Source organism: Bombus vancouverensis, chromosome 4, assembly GCF_051014615.1.
Source record: "Bombus vancouverensis nearcticus chromosome 4, iyBomVanc1_principal, whole genome shotgun sequence".
NCBI classification, from domain to species: Eukaryota; Metazoa; Arthropoda; class Insecta; order Hymenoptera; family Apidae; genus Bombus; species Bombus vancouverensis.
Genome location: NC_134914.1, coordinates 13,036,774 through 13,063,640, shown reverse-complemented (window position 1 = coordinate 13,063,640; position 26,867 = coordinate 13,036,774). Strand labels below are relative to the sequence as shown.

Genomic DNA, 26,867 nt, shown 5'->3' with positions numbered 1-26,867 from the left:
GGAGCTCGGTCAAGTTTTAATCTTTTTTTATTATAAGTTCGAAAGCAGCTTTCTTTTGAGTATTCTAGCCAGGCTTCGTTCGATGCTACAATTTGATCTCTCGACGATACGATTTTTCATCTTTTATCTTATGTCTTTTTTTTTTTTTATTTTTTCTTTAAGTATATTCGTCTCGGTGGTTTTTTGAGCGATCGTTGACGCCGATTCTGAACTCCTTGATCGACCCTTCGCTTCCGACCGTCGTTCGAACGTTCCACGCTTCGCAAAATAAGATCAGGAAGACCAGTGAACATTAGACCACGGTAGATTCGAAATTTTGGTTAGTCTTCACGGTTGGTGTTTCATTTTACCATGTATCTGCATAAAACAAAAGAGCTCCTCAAGTTTTAATCTCATCATCGATACTTCGATTCAATCGTCAGTGGCGCTGTTCAAATACCATTTTCCTAAATTAATATTTCATCTTAAATGATCCCTTAAAAGTCCTTCATCGCTTTCTAACCTTAATTTCACGTTGTCTACACCTTTTATAGGGAAGAACCATGCAATACAATTGCAATAACCTTGCAATCAATACAATTTCTTAAGGATCAATATCGTCTAAGCCTAAGCAATCTCAATCAGAATCGGGCATTACTGATTTAAAAGATTCAATATTTACAGAATTCTGTAGTAGATCGATCCTTTGAGAGAAGATTTCAAGGTTATCTTTAATAAAGACGATTGAGCTCGAAGGATGATCACGATCGTAAGCATTTTGCTCTTAGAAAGTGCAGCTTTTTATTTTCGATCGAAGCTAGAGATTTTATCGATTTAGATCCTTTCAAGGAGAGCTTTCGTCGTTGTTATCAATCGTCGACGATCGCTCGAATTGAAAACAACAACAAGAACATGAACGCGGCGAGGAGCGTTCGCGTAGGACCATTCGTTCGTCGCGTTTCGTCTTCTCTGAGTCGCGTCGAGATCGCACGATCGGATTCTCACAAGAGTTCGCAAACAGCTCGGCTCCTGTCGATTTTCCAACGCCATGAAGATCAATCGGTCATCTGATCGTTTCACGATACAGATTTCTTTTATTTCGTTTCGTTCCATTTTGTCTTTGATAGAAAAATGGAAAGTTTATGATTACGAACACTCTCTTGGTTTACGTACAACGTTGTGATACGCTGTTGTTCGTTACAGAATTGCAAATACGACGTGTTTTTTTTTTTTTTTTTTGTAAAACAACGGCGTTTCGATTTATAAAAGAAACATATCGTCATATATAGGAGCGTGAAGCTTTGTTTTGCGGTAACCAAGAGAGGTTATGTTTGCTAATTGTTCATTAGACAGTCATTTTCTATCGATTAGAAAAGCATTATATTAATCTAAGATATTGAAAATCGTTGATTGAGAAACGAATTTTCTTCCGGAGGATAAAAAAAAAGATTGGCGAATAAGCTGAGCGATGGTAACTGGAGATTGATCGATTTTTCGTGGCGTTCGATTACCGAACAGCAGTTTTCGGAAATGACAAGGACAGAATTTACAAGGCCGAGGACTTGATTACAGTGCAACGAATTGCCCATATAGAAAAATGGACGAAGTGTTAGTTATAGCAAAAATTTGTTTACCCCCCTTTTCTTTTGTTTTAATAGTAATCATAATAATGATCATAATAATAACCATAATAATATATATATATTTTTTTCTTTATTTCTTTGTTATTCCGCCGGATAGCTACTATATAGATTCTCTTAATCATTTTCACAAAAAATTCGATACGATCACGGCTTCTTCGATCGTCGCGGCGATCACAGTCGTCGTCGTATAACTTTCTTTTTTTCTTTTCAACAAAAAGAATCTGTCATTCTTTCATATTGTTTTTGTGATTTTTATTTTAGATATCAGATTCAAACAAAAACGAGGCATCCGCTCGTCTCCTTTCTTTCGAAACGAACGAGCGGGAGTTTCACAAAGAAATAAAGACAAACTTTCGTTCGTTCGTAAACTCGTCGTTGGCAAATCGATGACGACGACGATGATGACGATGACGACGACGATGACGACGACGACGACGACCCGTGTCGCGACGCTCTCCACTCGAGTACGTCGATAATCCGTTATTGCAAAGTAGCTGATATATAAAAAATTGTAATATCACATGTTTACCATATCTTCTTTCGTCGTGTTGCCTGTTTTCGCGGCACCACATCCGACAACGACCCGCCTTGTCGGCATTTAGCTTCGACGCGGACGCCAATTGCGCTCCTCCACCTCCGTCATCTTCGAGAAATCGTTCCGTGCACAATGTGCACTGCACATACACACACTGTTCCACGGGAAAAATACGTGATGGAGGTTCGTCGTTGCAATTACCAGAGACGCGGATCGATCCACACTGGCGAAACACTCAAAAAGACCGCGTTGTCAACGATTCCAAGATGACGGACCAATAAGTCGATCATATGTCGTCCACCTCGATCATTCGTGACTTCGTTATCGGCTTCGTTCGAGCTTCGTCGCGTTGAAAATTGGCTCGTTGCGAACTGGTGCTAGAATGTTTCGATTTTGTCGAACATCACGAGTGGCGAGTCCGAATGGAATGTAAATCGGGGATTTTATGAAACCAATATGGCGCTGGGCTTATCGAGGAGATGAAACGCGTCGTCAGTCTTCGATATTTTCGATGCAACGGTTTACGGATACGTTTGGTGGTCGACTTACCGGTCACCAATGGAACCGCTCGACGGAGACGAGGATACGTGCGCGAGAAGAGAAGCTCTCGGATAGCGAACAGAGCGAGTCCACTTCCCCGCCATTCCAATATCGCCAGTATTAGCAAATTTTAAAATGCCAATTCGAAACTGAAATTGAAATTGCGTGAGTGAATATTTCTTGCGGAATTTCAAATATTTTCGTCGAAATTTTTATAAGATTGAAAAAAAGCATTTTGTAAATTAACTCCTTGCCTTATGATCTTTTCAATAGATACTCAAATGAATATTTTTGTAGCACCATGTCAGATGATGTGTTATGGATATGTTATATATAATTTGCAGTTAGATTAAACATTGTTAAAGTATTCAAACTTCATTACGAGTACAATATCCCTTATTGAATTACGACTATAATGTTTGCCACGAGTATGATCCGATGTTAAGGCAAGGGTTAATTTTTAAGGTTAGTATGAAAATGGTAAATCGATTTGGAACGTCGGGCCGATAGACTGGATATGCAGCGTTAAAAAGGAGCAAGGCGCACCGTTCCCGACAATAATTCTCGATCGACGCGCGTCAGCTGCTGTAAACGTTTCAACGGCATGTTAAACTTTCGCGTTCGTTTTAAAGTGTATAGAAACTACGATAGAGCCAGCTATATCGTCACCGCTGCTAAAACCTAATTAACAAAGTCCTCGTAACTGCTCGATAATTCAACATTTTTCTCTTCATTTTCTTCATCTCGTTCTCGGTAACATCGTGAAATTAGAACTATTTCTGCATTACTCTTGTACGCTCTTCGTCTTCATGCCCCATACACACACACAAACAGGCATTCTCGCATTCTTTCTTCCATATTTTTCGCTTCTATTTAATATTTATAGTATTTACACGCGTAGATATCCCTGTCAGCGCGTTTGCCCGTGTTCCCTTCGTTTTGTTTTTCATTTATTCATTTTGAATCGTCGTGGATCAACGTTCAGTGGTATGTTCGGGTCTCGACGATCCGTGGTTCCCCTTTAATCTGAATTGCGTTCAAATCCGGATAATATTACGCGAATGATCGATATTCGTTAATTAATAACGCCAAAAAGCAATGCTTGGTTCGTTAGTTCACAGAATTTAACATTTTAACGATTTAACTTTCTATACACATACTACTATAGTGACCGTAAATAAAGAAAGGTAAACCATATGCAACCATATGTTCCGCCATATGCAATATAGATACATGAGGGGAATCGCGGCGTGGAAAAATGATATACATGTATATGTAACCTCAAAAGCTCCTTCGTTCGCATCGTTTCATCTATATATGTCGGCTTAAGCTAACGAAATATATATATATATGTATATATCTATCAGAGGCTTATTCGATTAATCGCAATTCTCTATTCGTGAGATCAGTACTTTCCATCTTTGATTGTCCTTCAGAATTGTGTTATTCAAAGTTCTTTCTCGAGGCGGCAGCAACAGAAATACAACATACATATGCATATGTGTGTCTCTATTTCTGTGTGTGTGTATATATATACGGATGTATGCATACGTGGGTGATATATATGAATATTCTCGTTGTCGAATCGAAGTTTTTCTCGAAACAGAAAGCTGCGCCGGAAACCGAGAAAGAATTAGAGGAAAAGGAAAGAATAATCGCGATATGATATTTTCTTGCTGCTTTTTTTTTAACCTTTTCTTGTTGCAAACGCGTTGACACGAACCACGCGTAACTTTATCAGTTTCTTCTTTTTTCTATGTATATTATATATATGTATATGTATGTATGAATATATATACACGTGTCGTAGTTACAAGATATATATACACCTAATATTGCTGTTTGGCTTCTGTGAATGCCATGTGAACGCGGGATTAGGTCATGTTCTGCAATGTAACAAAGTACACGGAATCTTTCAGTTTCCGTAATGGCGTTTGACATTTGTCATTATTGAAATATCGCGACCGTAAGTTGCAGCACTTCAAGTTCGATCAAAATGGAGAGTTTTATTTACTTATTTATCTTTTTTTTTTCTTTCATGCTTTTTTCCTTTCCTATACTTTATTCGTTCTTTTTTATATTTTGCTTAGCTAATATTTAAATCTCGCGCGACCGCCGCACTGGAAATGCAGCCATTCGAGGCGTGGTCGAATTGACTTTTAACAATTTATAATTATTCATTATCGTCGCGTCATGGTGGGTTTCGGGAACCATTATCGAATTAAACGTCTTCATTGAATTTTATTTTATATTTCTTTCTTTTTCTAAGAATCGAATAGAAAAACTGGAGGAACGAGGAGAAGTATGTTGTTTAACACGTTTAAAAAAATAAGAATGACCTTTGTCGGTAGCTTCTAGGCACCTACGAGAACTGGTTTCTTGGTGTACCTTGAATTCTTTCTCGTTGAATAGCTTCATAATCTCAATTCTTATTATCTGTCTTGAGACGTTTAAGAGGTTGATGGATCACGAATCGCTTTACGGGCAACGTCTCCTGAAGAGGGTAGTGAGAATACTTTCCGATGGGAAGCTTAGAAAAATGCAAGGGTGACCATGAGAGCATCTCCGGTATTAATTTTCAAATCATTTTCATCTAAATCTATTGTAGGATCTCTATGTTTTTTTTAGAAAGATAAAGAAACAAGATGAGATAATACTAAACTGAAAAAAATATAGTGAACATACCACAATAAGCAAAATCTAAGTGACTAAACTTAAAGTTAAAAACAAACGACCTAACCTCAAACCTGATGAAACAAATTTAGCTCTGAGGTTTAAAATATTCAATGAATGTCCTCCCAATATCGTCACGATTAATTTTCACACAAATTCACGCACTTGTAATCGATTTTTAATCATGTACACGCATACATACGTACATAAAGCATACACACACGGTTCATTGAGACGAAACTATCGAAAAGCCATCGATCAACGTTCGCGAATCTCGCTTTTTCAAACCTATCGACTGAAATAGAGGGGAGAAACAAAGAAGGGGAAACGGTAAAAAAAGAAGAACACGGCACCATGGTGCAGCGATAGCGATGCAACAATAAACGACTTGGCAACGCGTGTCTCGACGCCTTTCGCCTCTAATCACAGAGCTCGACTGTCCGAAAACTCAAATGCAGAGAACATCATGATACTCTACCTATACTAACTCTTACTTTCTCAAAATTTTCAACGCTCTTATAATAATTAGTCGTCGAGCCTGAACCGTTCCAAGCAATTAAAGAATCGTGTAGCATCGTTCGTTTTATAGTTGGACCGTTTATTAACAATTTTTTCATTCAATTTATATAGAATTAATTAAGGAATGATTAAAAATGAACGAAGAACGTGAACAACGATTCTCTAATTGCTTCAAGAGTACATATACATATATGTATGTATATATCGTTCTTCGTCTTCTCTTCACTTTATTCTTTTTTATTCGTTTCGTTTCATATACTTTATTCTCATTCTCTTGCTTATCGTTTCTTTCCTTTTCTTTTCTTTTGTTGTTGTTGGTTGTTTTAGTTACTTAAAATCTATCGCGCGCAACCACGAGTCTAGCTGATATCCCCTAAAGATGCATGTAAACCTACGATTACAGTGTGTGTTACCTTACGTATTAGAACGTGAGTATTCTGAATTTTGTTAGTTTCCATCCTCCTCTCGTTTAAACGTTCGATGTCTCGAAGAAGCCGTCGCAAGCAGTATATAATTCGATATACTTTTTTATATATTTTTTCTTTGGTTTACTTTTTTGCTTTTTAATCGCGTGTTTGGCCATGCAAAAATATGCCAAGTTGCATTATAGTAGCGGGATCGTTTCGTCGGCACATCCCTCTTTTATTTTTGCTCTCTTGTGTTTTTTTTAACCTCTTTTATAGAATTTCTTGGTTTTTTTTTCTTTCGTATTAAATTCGAACGACAATCCCCGAACCATAACCTCAAAAATCAATATTTTTTTCCCTGTGTCGGATTCGTTCTTCACGCGTACCGACGAATGCTCGCTAAAGACCAGACGCGAAGCGAGTAGCGAAAATGCAGCATGTCCTTAAAACGTACGCGGTGAAATTTTACAGGTAGCTTACTCTACCGGTACACTCGTCTCATTTCGTTGAAAAGAGTTCGCTGAAACAGCCGTCCTTCTCTTCTTTAAAGAAACTAGAAATCTTAATCTCGACACAACTTCCATTTCTTTCCGATTATGATAACCTCCAAATAGCTATTTTCCTTTTTCCATCGATTAGAATAGGACCAGCTCCGACGATCCTAACCAACCACATAAAACTTTCTTAAGTCACATCTAATTGCACCATACTTAACCCTAACCTTAACAAAATCATTCCAGAGAACGGCAGTTCGTTCCAGCGATTCTCGCCAGAATATCAGCCTCGAGACGATCGTCCGGAGCCTTAAGAACTTTCACAAGTATTCCCTAGGTCTGGGCGGAGGCCGTTTTCTGTCGGACCTGTCGCTTCTGTCCGTCGCGGTGGTGTTCTGTTCCCTGTCATCCGTGCACTCGAGCATCTGCGTGGTCTCTGTCGCCTCCGATGGACTAATAGGCTGACTAGCTAACGGTGCCAGCGGTGCAGCTCCCTTGTTCCTTGATTTGCTTCTTCTCTTCCTCAAAATCAACGGTCCAAGGGATGTACCATCGTCCCCTCTGGAAGTGGACGCTTGGGCCAGTCTTTCTAACAACTCTTTACTCATTTCCCTCGAGGAAGTCTTATAATCACTACTACTGTCCTTCAATCTGTCAGACTGTTGCGATTGATGATGGTGATGGTGATGATGATGATGCTCTTGGGATTTGGAGCTTCTCTCTGTGGTTGTACCCTGCTCCCTGTAACCTTCGGTCGTCGACGTGGATGCAGTCGCTATAGAAATTTTCTGCTCTGTGCTTCCCCCAGGTGTTTGCGTAGCCTGGGAACCCTGTTGACAGCTAGAAGCACTTTGTGGTTGACTGGTTGGCTGAATCTGCGAGGAACCGCCGCTACCACCCGTTGAAAAATTGTTCGAGCCCTTCTGCTGCGGTGGAGTGGCCGCAGGAAGCCTTGTCATTAGCGTCTGCAGCATGTCCTCGATCTTTGCTAATCTTTGATTGACTCGTTGCACTTCCAGTTTCAGATCAACCTTCACCTCGAGCACGGCAGCTAGGATTTCACGATCGTGGCTCGGCTGAGTAGTAATTAGTCCATCGTCATAGCTCTCCAGTCGGCGAAGCTGGAGCTGCTTCGAATCTGCCGCATTCTGCTGCTGTTGCTGCGTCTCTTTCACGTTTTCAGCATCACCTGATTCTTCGATGGTACCGGTCAGCTTACCGAATTTTGGGAACACCTTGTTGCTACCGGCACTAGAACTGGGACGGGTGTCCCTGGCGCTTAAGGATCGTTTGAACGTATCTACCCCGGTTCCCGTCTCGCTTCCGGAGTCCAAGCTGGAGCTTCCTGTAAAATTCAGGCTTTTTGTGATGATTTACTTCGCTAAAATATTTTATTTAAATATTCTACAACATTGTAAACAGCTATTCTAGCCTCAATTGGTATCATTGGATCTTGGATATATTTAGTTTATAGATTAGGTTTATTACTAACATTATTGCTTAGGTTTGATACTATTAATGATATTCATCAAGTAATATGTAGAATTTTTTTTTTTATTTAATTGTTTACATTCACAATTTGTCCAGTTTGGACATTTGGTAGAATTTTTTAGCTGTTAGATTATCATGTGGGTGGCTACCCCCAGCGGGGTAATCTACCATCATCGTGTTTGTTAGGTTATGCCCTTTGTGAATATGTAGAACGAAAGTAGATGGAATGGTAGTTTTCAATTACCTAAGAGTCGTCCCCACTTCCCGGCCCGTCCTTTAACAGCAATGTTCTCGTCCGCTGTGGAGAGTTTCCTGGCGTGCGAGGATTCACCCTCCTTCCCATCCTTCCCGTCTTTTCCGTCTCCTTTCTCCACGTCAGCATTGTGTCTCTCCCTGCGGAACCTGGATAGAAAAAAGTAGAGAGCGAGAACGCCCGTGTTTAGTCGTGTCGACGTGATTTGCTTTTGTCTATTTACATTACTGGGATTAAGAGGCCAGTTTCACTAGGCGATCAATTAAATAAAGGGGGGAATAATAAGATTACATGGTGTATACAAATCATGGGTAGGAGAATAATATAGTACATATTTAAATTTGTTCTTTTTTTTTACATCCAAAAGTTTCACATATGTACGTATTTCTTCTTTTCGTTTTTTTTTTCTTTTTTAGGTTAGGTTGAACTTTTGTGAAACTTTTCTGTCCCTCGATCGTGTGTGATCGATAATCATCATTCAGCGGCAGGTTTTTGGGAAGGATAGATACGTATATATGCAAAATATATATAAATTGATATATACATAGGTATTTATGTACATTTTACATATATAGTGTTGATATTATTTTTGGTTAGACGAAGAACAGTCGTCCTTTCTTTCTTTGCTCTGCTACTGGTGCCGCTTTTTTTATTGGTGGCAAATGAGACAAGTTCGTTCTACTGAGGCTAGAAAAAGGGAGACAGCTCCAGCGGTGTTCACGAGCAACCTACTTTGATGTGCCTACGGGATTCGAAAGAAAATATTCTCGGTGGTGATAAGATGCCGATAACACATACGGGAAAACCTGGCAGCGTCGATGAACCGATTGTGGCCTTGTACCTATCAAAAAAAAAAAAAAAGAAAAAAAAGAAAAAGGTAAGTATAAAATAAAGCTCTTACTGAAACATACCATACACTTAGGAATACGTACATTGAGAAAAGAAATAAAGAAAAGGCCATAAGTAGATATGGGAATGAAAAGAAAAATAATGTTGCACATGTTACAATTTACAACGAAGGTACAAAAGCAAAAATAATTTTGGAACTATGAGAGGACAAAGGCTGTGCACAATGATCCGTCAAATTAGTACGATCTATTCGGAAATTTTGAAATTGTTTAAAACTTGAATAAATATGTCTGGAAAATTTGTAAGTTTTCTTACACAAAATATTGAATCATTCATCTTTTTCCTCTAACACTTTGTTCGACCAAAAGAGAGATATTACTTGTTTCAAACTTGTTCATTACTTGTTTGAAACTTGTCAAAATTATTGAAAAATCGAAGAAGTAAAATTTGTCATTGTTTTTTATCTGATCATAATAATTCGATTATTTACTGTTGTATTTGATTGACGAAATTTTGAACGAAAGTTTCGTGGTGAAAGACACAGGACGACATTCTTGTTGGTCGAAATCGTGGTGTCTGATTTTCCGTCATGAAAAGTCGGGACACGTTGTCACGGTAATTTTTAGGCTGGATTGGCCGGCTCAGAAATTTCGTGCTTGATCCGTAATTATACCGTTCGCCCGTTGAGAGCATCAAAGTTTAAATTACTGGTTATCCACCGACGTACTCTGATGGGATACGAGCGAAGAATAAGAAATCAGAGTACGTAAATAGGAAAGTAGTGTTCGGCATGCGTATCAGTCTGTTCCCTTCGTCGTTTCATTGTCCTGAGAAAATAAGCGGATTCTTCCCGCGGGATTTTCTAAAAGAATGCCAAAGAAAATGAAAGATCGTGGATTAAGAAAATATAGAATAGAATTTTTCTTACATAATTTCTCTATTAACAAGAATTTTTTAATTTATGTAATTAATACCGATCCGTGGTTAATATGAATTTACAAAATGTGTATGTCCCAAAATTTGCTGGAAAATTAAGGAAGAAGGTATTTCTTAATTTCCAAGTTCCAGGAAAATCTAATTCGTTTATTATACCAAGTGAGAGGCAGAGAATTTCGGTGAAAGTGGTCGGTTTATGGTCGGATATGATTTGCCTCTGCTGGGCTCCAAGATATTTTTTCTACTTATTATTCATGAATCTTTCAAGGTCTTCTAGAGATATTACGAAATGTACAATATTCTGAGACAATTTTTCTATTAGTAACAATTTTCTAATCTCACGAAAGGGACATTTTTAAAGATCGTGTCGAGCAGAACACTGAAAATTCCAACAATGATGGCCAATCTGTGATCAGACGCGTCTTTCTTTCTATTTTGTCCACGATGTTCCAAAGTTTCCTGGAAACATTAAGAAATTTAAAATAGGATCTTGCAAGATTATTTTCCTAATTTATTTTTTTTAGAAGATTATTTCCATAATTTAGTAATGTAACAATTTGTTAATCTTACAAAAAAAAGTACCAAGTAAAATACTGACAATTCCAATATGCTGGTGGCCAATTTATAATCAGATTGTGATAATTTATTCCACAGATTTTCGAAAATATAGCTGGCAAAATATTTTCTTGTTATCCACGAATCTTTCAATATTCCTCTAAAACAGCAAAAAATCATAAGCAACCAAATTTTCGCAATTCTAAATCGCAGTAACCAGGTAAATGATGAGATTTCGCACGATGGAATTTCTATTCGGCCCCAATCGTGGTTCATCGACGCAACGTTAGATGATACAGTAGTATAAATGGTAAACGAGCTGCCTGATTAACTGTGGGAATGCCATCGAGCGATCAACTCGCACCACTAAAAAAAAAAAATAGAAAAAAAAAAAGATAGAAAAGAAAATGAAAACGTATACCGCCACGTTCGTCCTAACCTCTTCGTTCTAAATTCAGTATCATTATTAAAAACGTACTCTACGAATCTATCATGCACGATAACATGCCACGGTCGAGGTTTCTAAAAAAAAAACGGTCGATTAAAAGTTAGATAAAAATTCGAATAATTGTTAGAGGATCGTTGGCAGTCTGGCAGTTTTTCAAGCAGCTACTTGGCATCGTTATATATATGTACATATATATATGTATTAAAATATACGTATACATATTGCATATATATGTATATATATAAATACAGGTGACAAAGAGAAACTTGAATCCTAGAGTGTGTACGTCACATGCATTCGGCGTTGCATAAAATCGTAAAAGGATCGGATGCTCGAGGCGCGATGGAGGACTCTGGTATTTCTTTCAAACGGATTCGTAGACTTCTTAGTTCTTATAAAAATGGAACAAAAAAAATGCGAGGTACTGAGAGAAAAAGTGGACTAGTTCTAACACTTCACAAACTGGATAATTCTCTGTCTAAAATATATATGCAAATAATTCAATGCAACAACTGATTTCAATGTATTATCTGGTTTGATTTGGAAACAATGAATTATTTCTTACATTTTTGCACTATTCATCTTTAAAAGCTACGTCTGTAGTATCATGACATTTTGCACCACTTTATTCTTTTTCCATTTTAGAAATCAATGAATTCAGAGTGCAATTAAATGTTTTATTACTATTCAATATTAGGGGAAGTAACATTGAAAGAAATTTCACCCAATAACAGTTTTTAAGAGTTAAAACAGCTCAGTGCAATAAATTAACACATATAACTACCGATCTTTGATATGATATACGTAATTAATTGGAATTAAAGTAGTGTGATGAAAATAGATCATATTTGTTACAATAAAAGTAAATACTATCGAAAGTTAATACTATGGAAAACAGTTGTATGCTTTTGGTAATCGTAAAAATCAAAAAATACTAGTGGTTTAGTAATTCTAGTATTAATGTAATAAATTCCAATGTAATAAATTCACGTTCAGAAAAAATGTGACTTGGTCCATTTCTGCTCTCAATACGTCATATCGCTCTGTTAACGTTAGCGGCTGTGCCGTTTTATCAAGAACAAGCAATAAAACAGTAAAATTGCTCTTAAATAATAGAAGAGATTCGAAATTGAACGAAACAGAGAGCCCTCGAGTTTGCTCTATACAAATCCTGGTTCCACTAAGAATATATAATATACGTATATATATTTATGGTGGGAGAAAAATGCGCATAACCCTCTAAAGCCGTATATCTTACAGCACTCTAGCATTCGTCAGAACTGCAGTGATCGTTAAAAATGACAAATATTGAATATAATGGCATCGGGTGATGTGTACGCATCTATGAACGATGCGACTCCTGGGCAAATCGATTTCATCATTTAAATATCATTATACCAAAATTATTAAAGGACGTCAACGAAAACAAAAAGAACGGTACGACAATATTAGGACGAAAGAAAGAAAAAAAAATGATACATATAGAGTCATAAGAACGTCGAGAATTGTTTACATGGTGTAATTTTTGAATAACAAATCAACGAAGAAAGTTCAGGCACAAGAATGTTGCTTGAACCTTATGTTTGAAGTTACAAATAATTTAATTCTCTGCTAGAAATACACCGTTAGCTGCGTAGATTTATCCTTCTCAGTCTATCCTTTTAACTTCTCAAAACTGTCCTCCCTAAAAACATCTTGAAATTGACGAGTCATATTTCCTGTGCTTTATGCAAGAGTAATTTTAAAGTACGACATATTGTTAGTCAATTTCCACATTAAAACTATCTCTTCATTTAATTCTCGAATGAAATATATGTATATTTATTAAATATACGTCACCTTCTCGAACATCTAAAAAATACCAATGGTATAAGTTATACAGTCTAATATTAATGAAGTTAAATTAACGTAGCAACTAAATTATATTTGTTTCTTACAAAACATCGCCCACGTATTATCTATTTTCAGAAAGCAAATTTTTGTATCCATCTTATCTAACCTCACCACATTTTCCTCACGTAGTTTGCCCTGTCTCAGAGCGACAGATATGTGATCTACGCAGTAATGCATGTATTACTAACCTAAATCCAAATTGTTTCTAGCTTGAAAATTAATCCTCAAATGATATTTTTGCACAGGAACCCTCTTCACTGTCTCAATATCTAGGCTCACAACATGTAAAATCGCCCGGGTCTTATTGACATCCTGTACAATATAAACAAAAGAAATATATATATATATATAAACAGAAGAATGTTTGAAAAATAATAAATGGAAAAAGGTACATGGTAAAAAGATGGCGTAAAAGGGTTCCAGTTAAAAGACATGGGAATTCGATTTACCCAGGTTACTTCGTAGACGTGCTGAGTGAGAATACATATCAGTTTCTCTTTCAAGCGTGTGTACAGCGATTGCACATCCGTGATACCCTTCGAAACCTTTTTCTCGAGAAAAATGCGTATCGGTCGCCCCCGGAGGAGACGTTCGCGCGAATTGCATAAAATAGGTACGACACGACCAGAAGAGGAAGAAGAATAAGAAGAAGGAAGAAGAAAAAGAAGAAGAAGAAGAAGAAGAAGAGCAAATAAAAAAAGATCGGTTTCGCGGATCGCATTCGTTCGATTCAATTTTCTTTTAGATACGAAAATTCTTTTTTTTTTTTTTTTTTTGGTTCGACGTGTTTTTTGGTTTCACGGTTACGTGCAAATACACGCGATCGGAATATAGAAAAATTCTGCACGGTCCATCGTTGCCGGTAAGCCGCTCGTCCCGAGGTGGATCGTGTCGATCTAAAAAAAAGTTTTCTGTTTCTCGAATCTCCACGTAAAAAACGTTCACGCTCTCTCAACAATTGCTCATCCGTGATATATAAATAATTTAGGCAGCTATACATGTACAAGATCGACCCGTATAAATATGTATATATACATATATATAGTAACGATAATTATAGTCGTATAGTTGACGACTACAGGGGAAGAACACGATAATTAAATATTTTTACGTACGTATATTAATTATTTTGATTGACTGTATATTATACACTTTCACAGGGAAACAGCTTTAAAAGTCTATGTTAAAAATCTATGATATGTGCTATTTTTATGCCTTTTATAATTTCAAAAATATCATTTTTGCGCTTAATTTAATTTTACACTTATTTCTTTTTAATTTAACTTTTAGATTAATTAGCCAGTTTTAGAAGACGTGCACCTTTAATTTACCAGGTTATTTCTATTTCCAGTCATATCAGAAATTTTCCTGCTTAAGTCACATAAAGTGACATTAAAATCCAGAAACTATTAAAAACTATAGTTATCATGTTTTTCCCTTGTGTGTGTGATCTTCATTTCTAAAAATATAAATATATCTAGGGATAGATGTATGTACATATGTATATATACATATATGCATGTATATATAATATGTATGTAGAGAAAAATCACAGTTGAGAACAATAATAATAATTATATATATATGTGTATATATATAACGATATACAATTATAATAACGATGGTTAAATATAATCATAATGAGAAGAATAATTAATCGAATCAATATAAATATAGAGTAATAATAATCAATAATATAAGAGTGTACGTAAGAAGTAGCAAAGATGGCAATAAAAAGAATGAAGAAAGATAAATAAATACGTAAGAAATGAAATTGCCTAAAACTGGGCCAGGGCGGCAGGACGTTCACGGTGAGCTCCTCGTCGGAATCCTGCTGGGACCGTCCATTTGCGGCCCTGCTCACGCCGATCTGGGCATCCCCGTCGGTCTTGAACCTTTACGGACAACAGGCCAGCCAAGCAACGATCAACAATCAACAATAATTTACCACAGCATACGATACGAAAATTTTCTAATTCTTTACTTTTTTTTCTCATATTCTTTGCACTGATATAATCATCAATCATGTGTGCTAACATAATCTCTTTCTCTCCCTCCCTCTCGCACACGCTCTTTCACGCTCGTGCTTTCGCTTTTTGTAATGTTAGTTAAGAGTGTTATTGATTCAGTAGTCTGTAATTGGCGCCCGAATGTTTCTTCTCGTATCTTTATGCGCGTGTATTTCATAGATTTTAGGACTTTCTTGTTCTTTATATTCTTTTCTGTGAATGATTTTCGAGCAATGAATCTTACAAGGCTTGAAATACACACGTATAAGAGGGAAAATATCGTTCACACGATCCCATTCTCGCTCCTTGTTCTCTCATTCGATATTCCTAGCGAGATTGCGCTTTAAAAAAAAGATACATATATTCGTCAGCCTGTTGGATTTGCGAATACAGACCAGCTGTCCACTCTGCACGGCCTTTCACGTGATCACAGAGAATCGAGGCTAACGTTAATTATCTCGTGAATACGTATTCGTTTTTTAAATAAGCTACCTTAATAACTATCCAGTTTAAAGAAGGTCTGTTCAAACGTTCGTTAAGATATGCTTTAAGTAGTAACAGAACTCCATAGTCAGACGTAAGTTCGTAAGTGCATATGGTTGATGCATTGATTTATTTACGAACGAATTCGTATCCACCAAAATTAATTCTAATTGTAACATCGTAACCTCTCGCAATGCTTCTTCATTCGACAACAAAAAAATCACAACGAAACCTGTAAATTAAAAAAGATTTTTTTTAAGTAAAGAAAACAAAGGTATTTTTTTTACTAATATAAAATTTGATTTTTTCATTGGAGAATGAGAGAGAGAACACTAAGAGAGGCGTTAGTTATTTAAATAGAATGGATCGGATGTTATCCATTCGAGCTTGACAGGCAACAAATCTGTCCCTACCTCGAGAAAATTTTGCGCACCAGGTGATCCTGAGCTTGATCTAACTGCGGCTCGTTTTTCCTCCTTTCAGCCAGCTCCTTTTCTCGACGGACATCCGCTACCTTCCGGAAGATCAGCTGCACAAAATGATTCGATTCCATTTTACGCGCTTAAATAAGCATAATAACAAGTACACTAGCTCACGAAAGTATTTCGATATCCATGGAACATATTATATGTGTTACATGAAATAGTTGAAAATTCCAGACTCGACTATTACGACTGTATTGGTAAAGTTTGAGACGAATCTGAAAATACATGCAGAAAATTAAACAAATATTTGATAGAAATATATATTCTGCAGGAGTCACAAAAGTATTTAAACAATCGATTATTCGCTATATTAATAAACTACAATATAACAATGAAACTGTCTTTAGTACTAATTGTATATTTAAGACTATTGTTAACATATTATTCATATTATATACAAGTTTCTTTTTACTAATGTAACAAATATCGAAACAAATATCTTTTTTCATTAATTAACTTTTACCTACATCTTCACGTTGATTGCAGATTTGACAAATATAATCGTAACAGTCTCGTCTCATTACTATGATTACATAACCTCAAAATGTTTTACATAACACGTGTAGTAATAATCCGTTTTATCTAATACATACAAGATATACAAGTTCAGATTGTCTTGAAATTGTATCAATATAATCACGACAGTGCTATCTCATTATTGCGTTAATGAAATTTCAAAATGTTTTACATAACACATACGATATATACATAACATATAATATGTCTTGATATATCCATATATAATCTGTTTTATGTAAACAAATGTATACAATTTCAGATTGGTTTGAAATTTTATCAATATGATATTTGTATCTCGTTATGATAATAATAATGAAATCTCAAGATATATGTATAGTATATACAATATGGACATAAATGTTTTTCATGGTATGTGTTCAAATACATTCATGATCCAGTGTGTATCAATTAGCTTGCGAATCATCCTATACTTTCTAATATTTTCTTACATCTTGTATTTTCTTGCATTTTCTGCAACATTTGCAGAGTATGGAATTCGTTATGGGACGCAGTATGCTCGGCGTAATTAATCAGGATGAACGACACGGCGCAGTTGGAACGACGAGCGATTATTTATGGGGCCCGGAACAATTATTTATGCTCTCGAGTCGCTCCTTTGCTATTATTAATGGTCTAGAACGCGTTGGACCCTTTATCGGCTTTTTTACACCCCTTGCTATGTAGGTGACCATTATTCGAGTGTTAATAATCGTCCTTACGCTTCCACATCATATATATAAAACTATCGAAATAATCGAAGCATCCTTATACAAAACACAAGTGTCAAAATTAAACAATTTTTGCCTATTTCCTAATAAAAAATGTTTTACTTGCCAATGGGAATACATACTGCAGTATAGTAAGTAAATCTCTGCACAGAGTAATCAAACTTGTATATTAAGAAACACCATTAATCTTCAATATAATAACGAAAGAATGTCATGTATATACTTACTTTATGTCCAGCAAGAAAACTATGAAAAACGAGAAAATGCTTCGAATAACCTTATGGTAAGGTTATTTGAGTCAGTAGCGATATATTACATAAGTATCGATAAAATAAATAGCAAAATAACTTGCAGGAATAGAATAATACACACACACTACTGAATTATGGTAATTAATCTGTTTTCAAATATAAATCGTTTAAAAATTGTTTATAAACGAATTTGACGAATTCATTTCACTTAAATAACCCTACTTTTCAAGTATTGCAGTTAACAGTAATGCTAATAGGTAGCATGAACGAGTAAAGAACACTTAAGTGCTACTTCAAACGATGTTAAAATATGTGTACATCAAATATCACTTGGAATATTTTAAAATACGCTTTTGTAATGCATTCTACTCGAAAATGAAAAGAACATATTAAATAAATATATTTTTAATTTACTATACTTATAGGATTTGTAAATTTAAAAATGAATGGCATATTTAGTTTTCTTTACAATTAAAAGGTGGTAAATACAGAGTTCTCTACAAGTATAATTTTCTTTTTCATGAATGATGGTGAATAAATGTAAAAAAATAAAAAGATCTTTTAATACATTTCTTATGATTGAGCAGTTCAGAAGTCACATTAATCAACTCTATCAATTGAAAAGTACAGGATAGTGACGATATTAAAAACGCCTTTTTTAAAATTTACCTTGAGATTTATCACTATTCGCGTGATTTTCTTGCGATAAGTAAACTAACGGAAGTATGCGAATCAGATATTACTCGTATACTCATATAACAGACTGAAGAAATTAATAAAAAGTGGAGTTGATTAGTTTGGCTTCTGTAAATATATATCTCTATCTATAAACAAATGAAATTTCGAAATACTAAAGTCAGCTAACTTTTTCTCTTTGTCCTAAAGAAATTTGATTTTTAGCACTTACAGTGTTTCCTACAAGGATGCTTCGATTCTCAGATTCTTTGAACACAACTAACGTTTCCGGAGATGCGAGATGATCTTCGTTCGTTAAGCTTATTAAGAAACGAAATCAACGTAGGTAATTTCAGTATGTAATAACTCTCTATGTTTTAATATTCCTTTACTGGAATAAAACGTAGATAACTCGGGTAATTGAATTTTTTCAGGTAATCCAGTTTCTAACGCCGGGAAAGCGACGCTCCCCTGCTATTTCCTTTTTTCCGGATAGAAAGTTGCAGGTTAAGGGTGGGAGGTTTCGTTTAACTTTACTCTGCACATGCGCGAGTAGAGCAGTCGATAGGCGCACCGTGAGCGCACTAGTAGCAGGTTACTTGCACTTGCGACTAACCTCAAAATATCTTATTTATTGTGTCGGCTCGGGGAAGCTCCCGGACCGCACGAGTTCCGTTTCGGAACTTTCTTTCAGATGCTTGGTGATCCATTCTGAAAGAAAGTACGCGTACTTGCGTACTTCTATTACCGTGATTCGTGTCGAATCGAAGTTTTCACTGGGAAAACTGACGTATATGGATTGATGTGGAAAGTACTCCTCGCGTTCGAAAGGTTTGTAAATCCTTATTTTTTCTCCAATTTCTTACGATTACCAGTGATTTCTAAATCTAGCGACGTATATTATCGTAAATAGCAATGAATTGGAAAATATGCAAAGTAGATCGATTGTTTGATAGTCATATGTTTACACAAGAATGTTTTCTTTATTTTTTGACAGTTGTATGGAACGATTTTTCTGAAAGTAATCGATTTGTTTCAGATGGGTCATGGTTCGAGCCGTTCTGCTTCATCCGCGAATATCCTCTCCGCGGAGGAGCTGACCTTAGTGGAGAATCTGTTCAAGTCCATGTCCCGGAGTTCAGGCTCTATAAAACGCGAAGATATATTCAAACACTGGTCCAGTCATTTGGATGATGTACTACTGCAATTTGTAGTAAGGTTCCTCTGTCATGAACCAGGAAAGAGAGTGTCTGCCATAAACGGAGAGAATTTTGGGAGATTGTATGTGTTTGCCATACGTGGCAGTCCGGAGGAGAGGACTAGCCTGATTTTCAATGGCTTCTCGGAAGAGGAGCAGAAACATGAAATACCCACTACAACGTTCCTTCAATATCTTCAAGCCACCATTAATTCCTACTTGAGACTACAAAAAAACTCTGGGAATGCACACTACTTAACATGGAGCAGCATTGGCTGCACAGTAAACACTAGGAGAATAGGGATGAGATCCAGAAGTTTGTGCGTAGATCTAGTCAAACATGGTGAGACACTGACCACCGAACAAGTAGAGAACTGGTTCTCTACAACAACTACTTTCAATATCATACAATCGCACGTTTTTCAGTGCCTTTTCTTGGTTTCTCAGAAAAAGGGAGACAAGAATGCAAGCAGTAGAATAAACGATTTGAACCTCTTGCCAGGTTGCAAGGGTTTGGAGAATATACCACATTTCCCAAGCATTCTGGGATTGGGCGATGTTCTGTTCTTAAATCTCAGTTTGCCTCATGAGCTTCGCAACGAATGGAGATTTTTATTTTCCAGTCAAGTGCATGGAGAATCATTTTCCACTATGCTTGGAAGAATCACCATGCAAGGATCGACTATTTTAATTCTTCAGGACACCGATGACCACGTGTTTGGAGGTTTTGCCTCTGATAGTTGGAGAATTGGACCAAATTTCATTGGAAACCAATCTTCCTTCTTATTCAAACTTGAACCAGATATACTTACATTTCCTTGCACTGGTTACAACAACCATTTCCAGTACTTAAATCTTCATCAACAAACTATGCCTAATGGGCTGCTCATGGGAGGACAGTTGAATTATCCAGGTTTATGGCTGGACTGTGAATATGGAACTGGAAAATCAAGCTTGTCCTGCACAACCTTCCAGAATTATGTGCAACTCAGTGGCAAGGAGAATTTTAGGATTAAACACTGTGAGGTTTGGGGTGTCGGTCCTATTCCAGAAGTCGAAGAAGAAGAACAAAACGCAAGGTCAGTTTTGGATCAAGATTCTACCTCAAGAGTCATATTAGAGATGTCTGGTCGCAAGATGTACAGTGACGGATTGAGAGAAAAGAAGGAGTAATTGTGATATTAGACATTTGTCGAGATAGTATGGAAAAGAGGAAAAAAGGAAAACATATCAGGCTATTCAAAACTGTATCAGCTTTGTAGAAACAAAAGGAGGTCATTGTATAATGCAATACCTGTAAATGAAAAAATAGAAAAAAAAGATGATTCTCTAGTTTTCGTGGAATTGTTTCAACAGAATAATATTAATAGTTATTAAAAAAGATGATCAACAATCTCGTTCTTCAAGCATTTTCTTCTGATTGTTTGCTAGCTGATCTTTTTGAAAAAAAATTTCATTTCCCTGTAACGGCCTGATCTCTCGTACTAATGTCATTTCAAATTGACTCTACCATCGATGGAGCAATATTAAAACAAATATATATATATACAGAGAAAAAAGAAATGAAAAAAATATTATACCGTACGAGTTGCTGTGTTTTTCGAATGCCTATTATCTAGTGCCTGGTGAGTCATCAATCATTTTTAATCGGACTTCTTGATATGCTGAATAAAGTCTATCGACGAGGAGAAACTTGTACAACACATATTCATTACTATTGTTACATAAGACTGTGTGTGTTATTCGTATATGAGTCGGCTGGCGGTCAATGTTCCCTCTGTTCTGTTGAGAGAACAAAGCCAAAGAGCAAACATTGCACTGCTGTTCAGTATAATGCTAAGAGTTCAATAAAGAATTGAAACCTCGAGATTTCAAATCTTTTCTTTACCCTTCACTCTTTACCTTTCTTTATTGCAAATCAATTTGAATCTTTTTAATCATCTAATATTTCAATTTGGCAAATTTCAAAATAGCAATCTTCGAAAATAGAATTTCAAATTAACTATTTTGAAGATACTCGGAACTTCAAATTAGTGACTCTTAAAATCACAAAATTTTAAACTAGCAATTTTTAAAAAATTACCGTGATTTGAAATTTTGGCAATTTTTAAACTTGCCTATATTTGAAATTAGTAATTTTTTCCCTGACTGAAATTTCCAATTCGTGATTTTTGGAATCACTAATTCCACTTATTGACTTTGAAATCCCCAAGATAAAAAATTAACGATCCTTAAAATAATCAAAGTTAAATTCTAAGCCATCAAAAGTTAAAATAAGAAATTTTTGAGAGAAAGAGGACCAAAATTCCAAATTGGCAACTTACGATATCATCAATGCTTCAAATTGGCAATTTATAAACTCAGGAAAATTACAAATTCTGTAAAGAAGTTATTTAAAACAATATGGAAAGATATTTAAAATTTCAAACGAATTTTACATCTGAAATAAACAAACAGCAGCACTTAATCTGTAAATTAAGTACGTCTGAAATAATCAATAAAACAAAACAAAAATAAAAATGAAAGCAAAATTTAAGAAACACTCACCCGATGGCTAAGGTTGTAAGTCAGAACGAGGTTCCTGGCAAAAGAATTGGCGAAAGCCTGATAAAAATCCAACACCTCCAGCAACCGATCCCTCTTGATCGTGTGGAGATCACAGTAAGTAAGAGCTCGAACATTGGCAGCGCTTTGTCCTACGGACGGGTTTGTCCAGAAGCTGTCGCCGAACACGTCACCCTTGCCGAGGATCGCCACGACCTCGTCATCCTGTATCACCTCGAGACTTCCGGTCACGATGAAGCACAACGAATCGATAGACTCGCCTGTGTGATACAATAGATCGCCTGGCGCGCTGTGGGACATCGTGAAATGCATCGCCAGAGCGCGGAGGCAGCCATCGGAGGCCAATCTGAAGACAAAAGTGTATAAATATGATTGTACATATTAATTATAAATCATTATAATTACAAGTCATGATATAAGGATTACAAAAATCAAGACATATCGATAAAAGATACATGAGTACTGTACAATTTCTCAAAAACGAATGGCTTAGGTATATAATTAATTGTACATTGCAGGGAAAATTTTGTTAGGTTATACGCGCCACATAAGGACATCTCTATGCAAGAATACACTAAAATCTAAGAAGAGTGACGAAGCTTGCCTAAATGCAGGGTGTTCGTTGAAGACCTTCCTGTTCAGATGAACGCAGATATCCGCCTTCATATCCTTGGGGCAATAGTTAAGTACCTTGTCGGTGTCTAGGCCCTTGGTCATCGCCCAGGTGCTCACCACGTAATCCATCACGCGTTCGCTAAGCGCCTTCGGCACCTCGTGCAGCTTCATGAACTCCCTCACGTTGTTCAGCATGTCGTGATATTTGGCCGTGGCCGATGTCATCTGTTGGATGATCGTAGTCACGTGACCGAAGATCGTGGCGTACAACAGAGCTGCAAACAATCGAACAATTTTACAGATTTATAGATCAATTCAAATAGAATTTGACAACGATAAATTAGCTAAAACGATAACGCCTGATTGTCAGTCAGGAAGACACCGATTTAAACTCTTTGACTTTCAAATAAAATTCTAAGGTGCTCGAAAGTTCACAAACTAGTCCGGTAGAGAGTAGTTGCAAATTCGTGTTTGTCGTGACCCGAGAGATAAGTATGCTAAAACGGATATTACGTCTAAAACTATTTGTGAGAGAACCGCACGACGTAGGTATTCCAAATTAAAACCGATACACTCTGTGCAAACTCGTGAAAATTTGTGGAATTAAATTTTGCACAATCTCCTTCCTCTAAAAGTCTGAAAGTGGTAATCAGATTATGAATACTGATGCATTTATGAGAAAAGCGAAGGCATTTTAAAATTAAGAAGTCACAGAGGTAAAAAGGCAAAAATATGTGAACTATCCAAAAAATCTAACATTTCTTGTATAATATTTAGTAAGTAAAAGAAATCTCCATTTAGATTGAGGTTAGGTTCTTTACAATCCCAACATTCGCTCTTGAGGATACAAAAATTTTATTACCAATTGGATACCTTAAAAAGATAAACTGATTTTAGTAAAGTAAGTACTTCGTAAACTCCAATTAAGGAATAAAAGGAAAAAATTGAAAAATCATACCGGCAATGATCATCATGCAGATGGTAAAAATCTTCTCGTTGTCGGTCTCGGCGGCGACGTTGCCAAAGCCCACGGAGGTCATGCAGGTCATTGTGAAGTACAATGCAGTGACATACATGGTTCTCCTGGACGGTCCTGCGATTAGTTCCGGTGCGGTGCTGGTATTGGTCCACAGATAGCTGTACGGTGACTGGGTGACGTTCGCCAGCTTCCACAGCCAGGAATACTGGACTCCGTTGTCCGCGTCCGACCTTCCTATCGAGTACCTTTAACCCAACAACCCTTCTTATTATTCTCGTCATATTCATCTTTCTACCATTTTACATTCTCTAATACAGGCTATAAAATATAATAGAAATATACAGAGTGTTTTCAATTTTCCTGGATAAATTGCTGTGACAGGATTTACAAATGAGCCTTTCAGAAGGCAAATTAATCCAACCGTACTTTCTACGAAGTTGTCAATCTTATATTATACTAATACATAATTAGTATTCGGTGATTCAAGAAAGAGATCTTATCTTCGCAAATATGAGCACAAATGTAGTTGTGAATTTATATTTTCGTGAAGGAACAATTAAGGGAACAAAACTTGGATAGAAATTTGTATCCTCTAGTAGATATAATACTATAAGCAATACTTTAAGTATTCCATACATTTTGAACACATTACATTGCCCTATCTCTAAATCTCCTACAATAGCATAAGCACATTTTCAAAATAGTAGTAAAGAATTTACAGCACAACTTCATATATAACATTTTTCATAGTTAAAAGTGAAGAAAATTGAAGATTTATTGTCGTCACTTGTTCAAAATACTATAATAAATAATATCATTTTTAACATATATTAAATCAAAATTATATCACAATTAATAAGAATAAATATTCAAAATATTTGCTCATCATTTTATAATACAGCCTGTACAGTATAACTTTACTCGCTAAGTAAAACACATGGGGATCTGCAAGTACCTGGATACTACCTTGAAAAATGAAAAATGTAGATAAAGTATTTTAACTAGTAATATGTAACTATTTTCTTCAATTAACGTTTTTATCTTCTATCCCATTATACTGTTGCAGTTTTCTCAGAAAAATTGGAAACACCCTGTACAAATAAAAGGCGAATAGGGTTCTCTGAGGACGCGTGAAAGAAGCACGCATGCTTTTTGGTTGGCTAAGATTCGTGTTGAAAAGCGTTCTCTCTCCACGTTCCTCTTTAGTCTTGACCGTTATCCTTGCTTCCATTTCGTAACTGTTCTTCCACTTTTCTTTCTCTGCTTCCTGTCTCACTTTTTTCTCTTTTGGCTATTCTTTGGAACGAAAAAATATCTGGCAAGAAGGACCACGGTCAAACACTCGAAGCTTCTTTTGGAAACGAGGACGGTTCGCCAACAGAAGATAATAGCGTTTCGAGCGAAAGAGCTTCTGTTACGTTCGTGGTTTCCCGTGATCGTCGATTCGACGATGGAGAACGTCTAAAGGACACGGAGGCTCTTTGTCGAGGAAACGAGCGGAAGGTTAGCATCGTCGTCGACTTTATTCTCTTGCACTCGAGAACAAGCCTCCTTTTTTCTCCATATTTTTCTCTTCTGTACTCTCTTTCTCTTTCACTCGCTCTTTCGTACTCTCTCTTTCTCTCTCTCTCTTTCTCTTCTGTCCTCGTCATCTTCAAAGAGGAGGCAACGTTAGTTTGAAGCGCTACTTCGTTTATGCCGCTTCGAGCGGGGAAGAAGCGAAAATAATTAAGAAGCGAGGTGAAGGAACTAGGCAGCAGCAGTTTTAATGCGACGTTTCTTCGCGTTCTTTTTCTTTTTCGATTGTGTGGCTGATCGATCTCTGCCCTGTATTCGCTGCATATCGCAGATATCGGGTCATCCTGAACCTTTTCATTATTTTTGAATAATACAAGCTTTTAGCATAAAAGTACTTCTATCTTAAAATTCAGTATCTTCGTTTACCAATACCAGTACTATAATACTTCTGAATAATATAAGCTTTTAGAACAAAAATACTTCTGTGCTAAAATTCAGTATCTCCGTTTACCAATACCAATAATATAATTCTTCTGAATAATATAAGCTTCTAGAACAAAAGTACTTCTGCCTTGAAATTCTGTATCTTCATTCACTAATATTAATGCTACTATTTTTGATACATTTTAGACATTAGCATAAGGATTGTAATATCAAATTCCAATTATCTTGTCGATCTTCAATGAATATCTTCTATTCTAATACCATCTTGATATCTTTGGATGATTTTCATACAGTCTTTTAGTGCCTTTGAAGTAACTATAGTCTTGAAACGCTCCTCGGATGCATCTTGTATATCACGTTATATACGGAATAAATTGTACAGAACATAACGACGATTACTAAAAAATAAATAAATAAATAAATAAATAAAACTATATTAAATGTCAGAAAAAATATATTCTTTTGACACAAATCTTCAGGATGACCCAGTTAGCTCTCGTTACTATTCTAGAAGCCATGGCAAACTGATTCCTTTCGGGAATGTTCCATTTTTTTTTAGACAAAATAAAAGTAGATCGAGATTATGATATCTTTTGCACAATTCCCGGCGGAACGAGAGTGCTATGCTGTTTTGTAAAAGCGGCACGGCATATCCTGTGTGTGCACGTGTACATGTTCTGTATATGTGTGTATGTCCATGTATGTATATCTCTATTTGTGTCTAGGTAGCACTTGATGGAAAATGTTAGGTTGAGAAAATCGGGGAGGGGGTAGGGATAACGACGTCTAAGGTTTGATTTAGCCGTCAATCCTGCCGCAGCCGTGTTACCTTTTTGTGTGTGGGCAGGGTAAAATCACCTTAAAGTGACGTACCAGACACAGGCCAGCCAGTGAGCAACCAACATGTAGAAACAGAGCAGTAGAATGAGCATCGCGGCTCCATACTCCAGATACCGGTCTAGTTTCCGAACCACTCGACCAAGACGAAGCAATCTGACCACCTTGAGAGCCGAAAACAGGCTCCCTATGCCGTCCTCGTCGTGGTCGAACGCGTTGAACACGTCGTACGGCAGGCAGCTCAGAAGATCGATGATGAACCACGACTTTAGGTAGTTCATTCTGATCACCTGTCGTTTTAATGGAAAATTACATTAGACAAAGTCTTATAACGAGTTGTTCTGAG

At 36.4% G+C, this 26,867-nt stretch overlaps 2 protein-coding genes across 5 annotated transcripts in view; one reads left to right on the top strand and one right to left on the bottom strand.

Annotated features, from left to right (window-relative positions):
• Positions 1–9: 9 nt before the first annotated feature.
• Positions 10–26,867, bottom strand: part of eag (potassium voltage-gated channel protein ether a go-go) — a 157,208-nt gene continuing 130,350 nt past the window's right edge. The window contains exons 7-14 of one of the 4 annotated variants that reach the window (XM_033333761.2): positions 26,543–26,811; positions 23,702–23,967; positions 22,733–23,018; positions 22,111–22,474; positions 16,121–16,236; positions 14,994–15,110; positions 8,526–8,683; positions 10–8,135 (exon numbers count right to left, since the gene is read on the bottom strand). In XM_033333761.2, the coding sequence (XP_033189652.1) occupies positions 7,111–8,135; positions 8,526–8,683; positions 14,994–15,110; positions 16,121–16,236; positions 22,111–22,474; positions 22,733–23,018; positions 23,702–23,967; positions 26,543–26,811 (2,601 nt within the window). In that variant the 3' untranslated portion in view covers positions 10–7,110. The remainder of the gene's footprint in view (positions 8,136–8,525; positions 8,684–14,993; positions 15,111–16,120; positions 16,237–22,110; positions 22,475–22,732; positions 23,019–23,701; positions 23,968–26,542; positions 26,812–26,867) is intronic. The other 3 variants (XM_033333763.2, XM_033333764.2, XM_033333765.2) reach the window with 3 other exon arrangements.
• Positions 18,916–21,432, top strand: LOC117156594 (MTOR-associated protein MEAK7). The gene is made up of 2 exons (XM_033333767.2): positions 18,916–19,196; positions 19,405–21,432. The coding sequence occupies exon 2, from the start codon at positions 19,405–19,407 to the stop codon at positions 20,734–20,736; it is 1,332 nt and encodes a 443-aa protein (XP_033189658.1). The 5' UTR covers positions 18,916–19,196; the 3' UTR covers positions 20,737–21,432.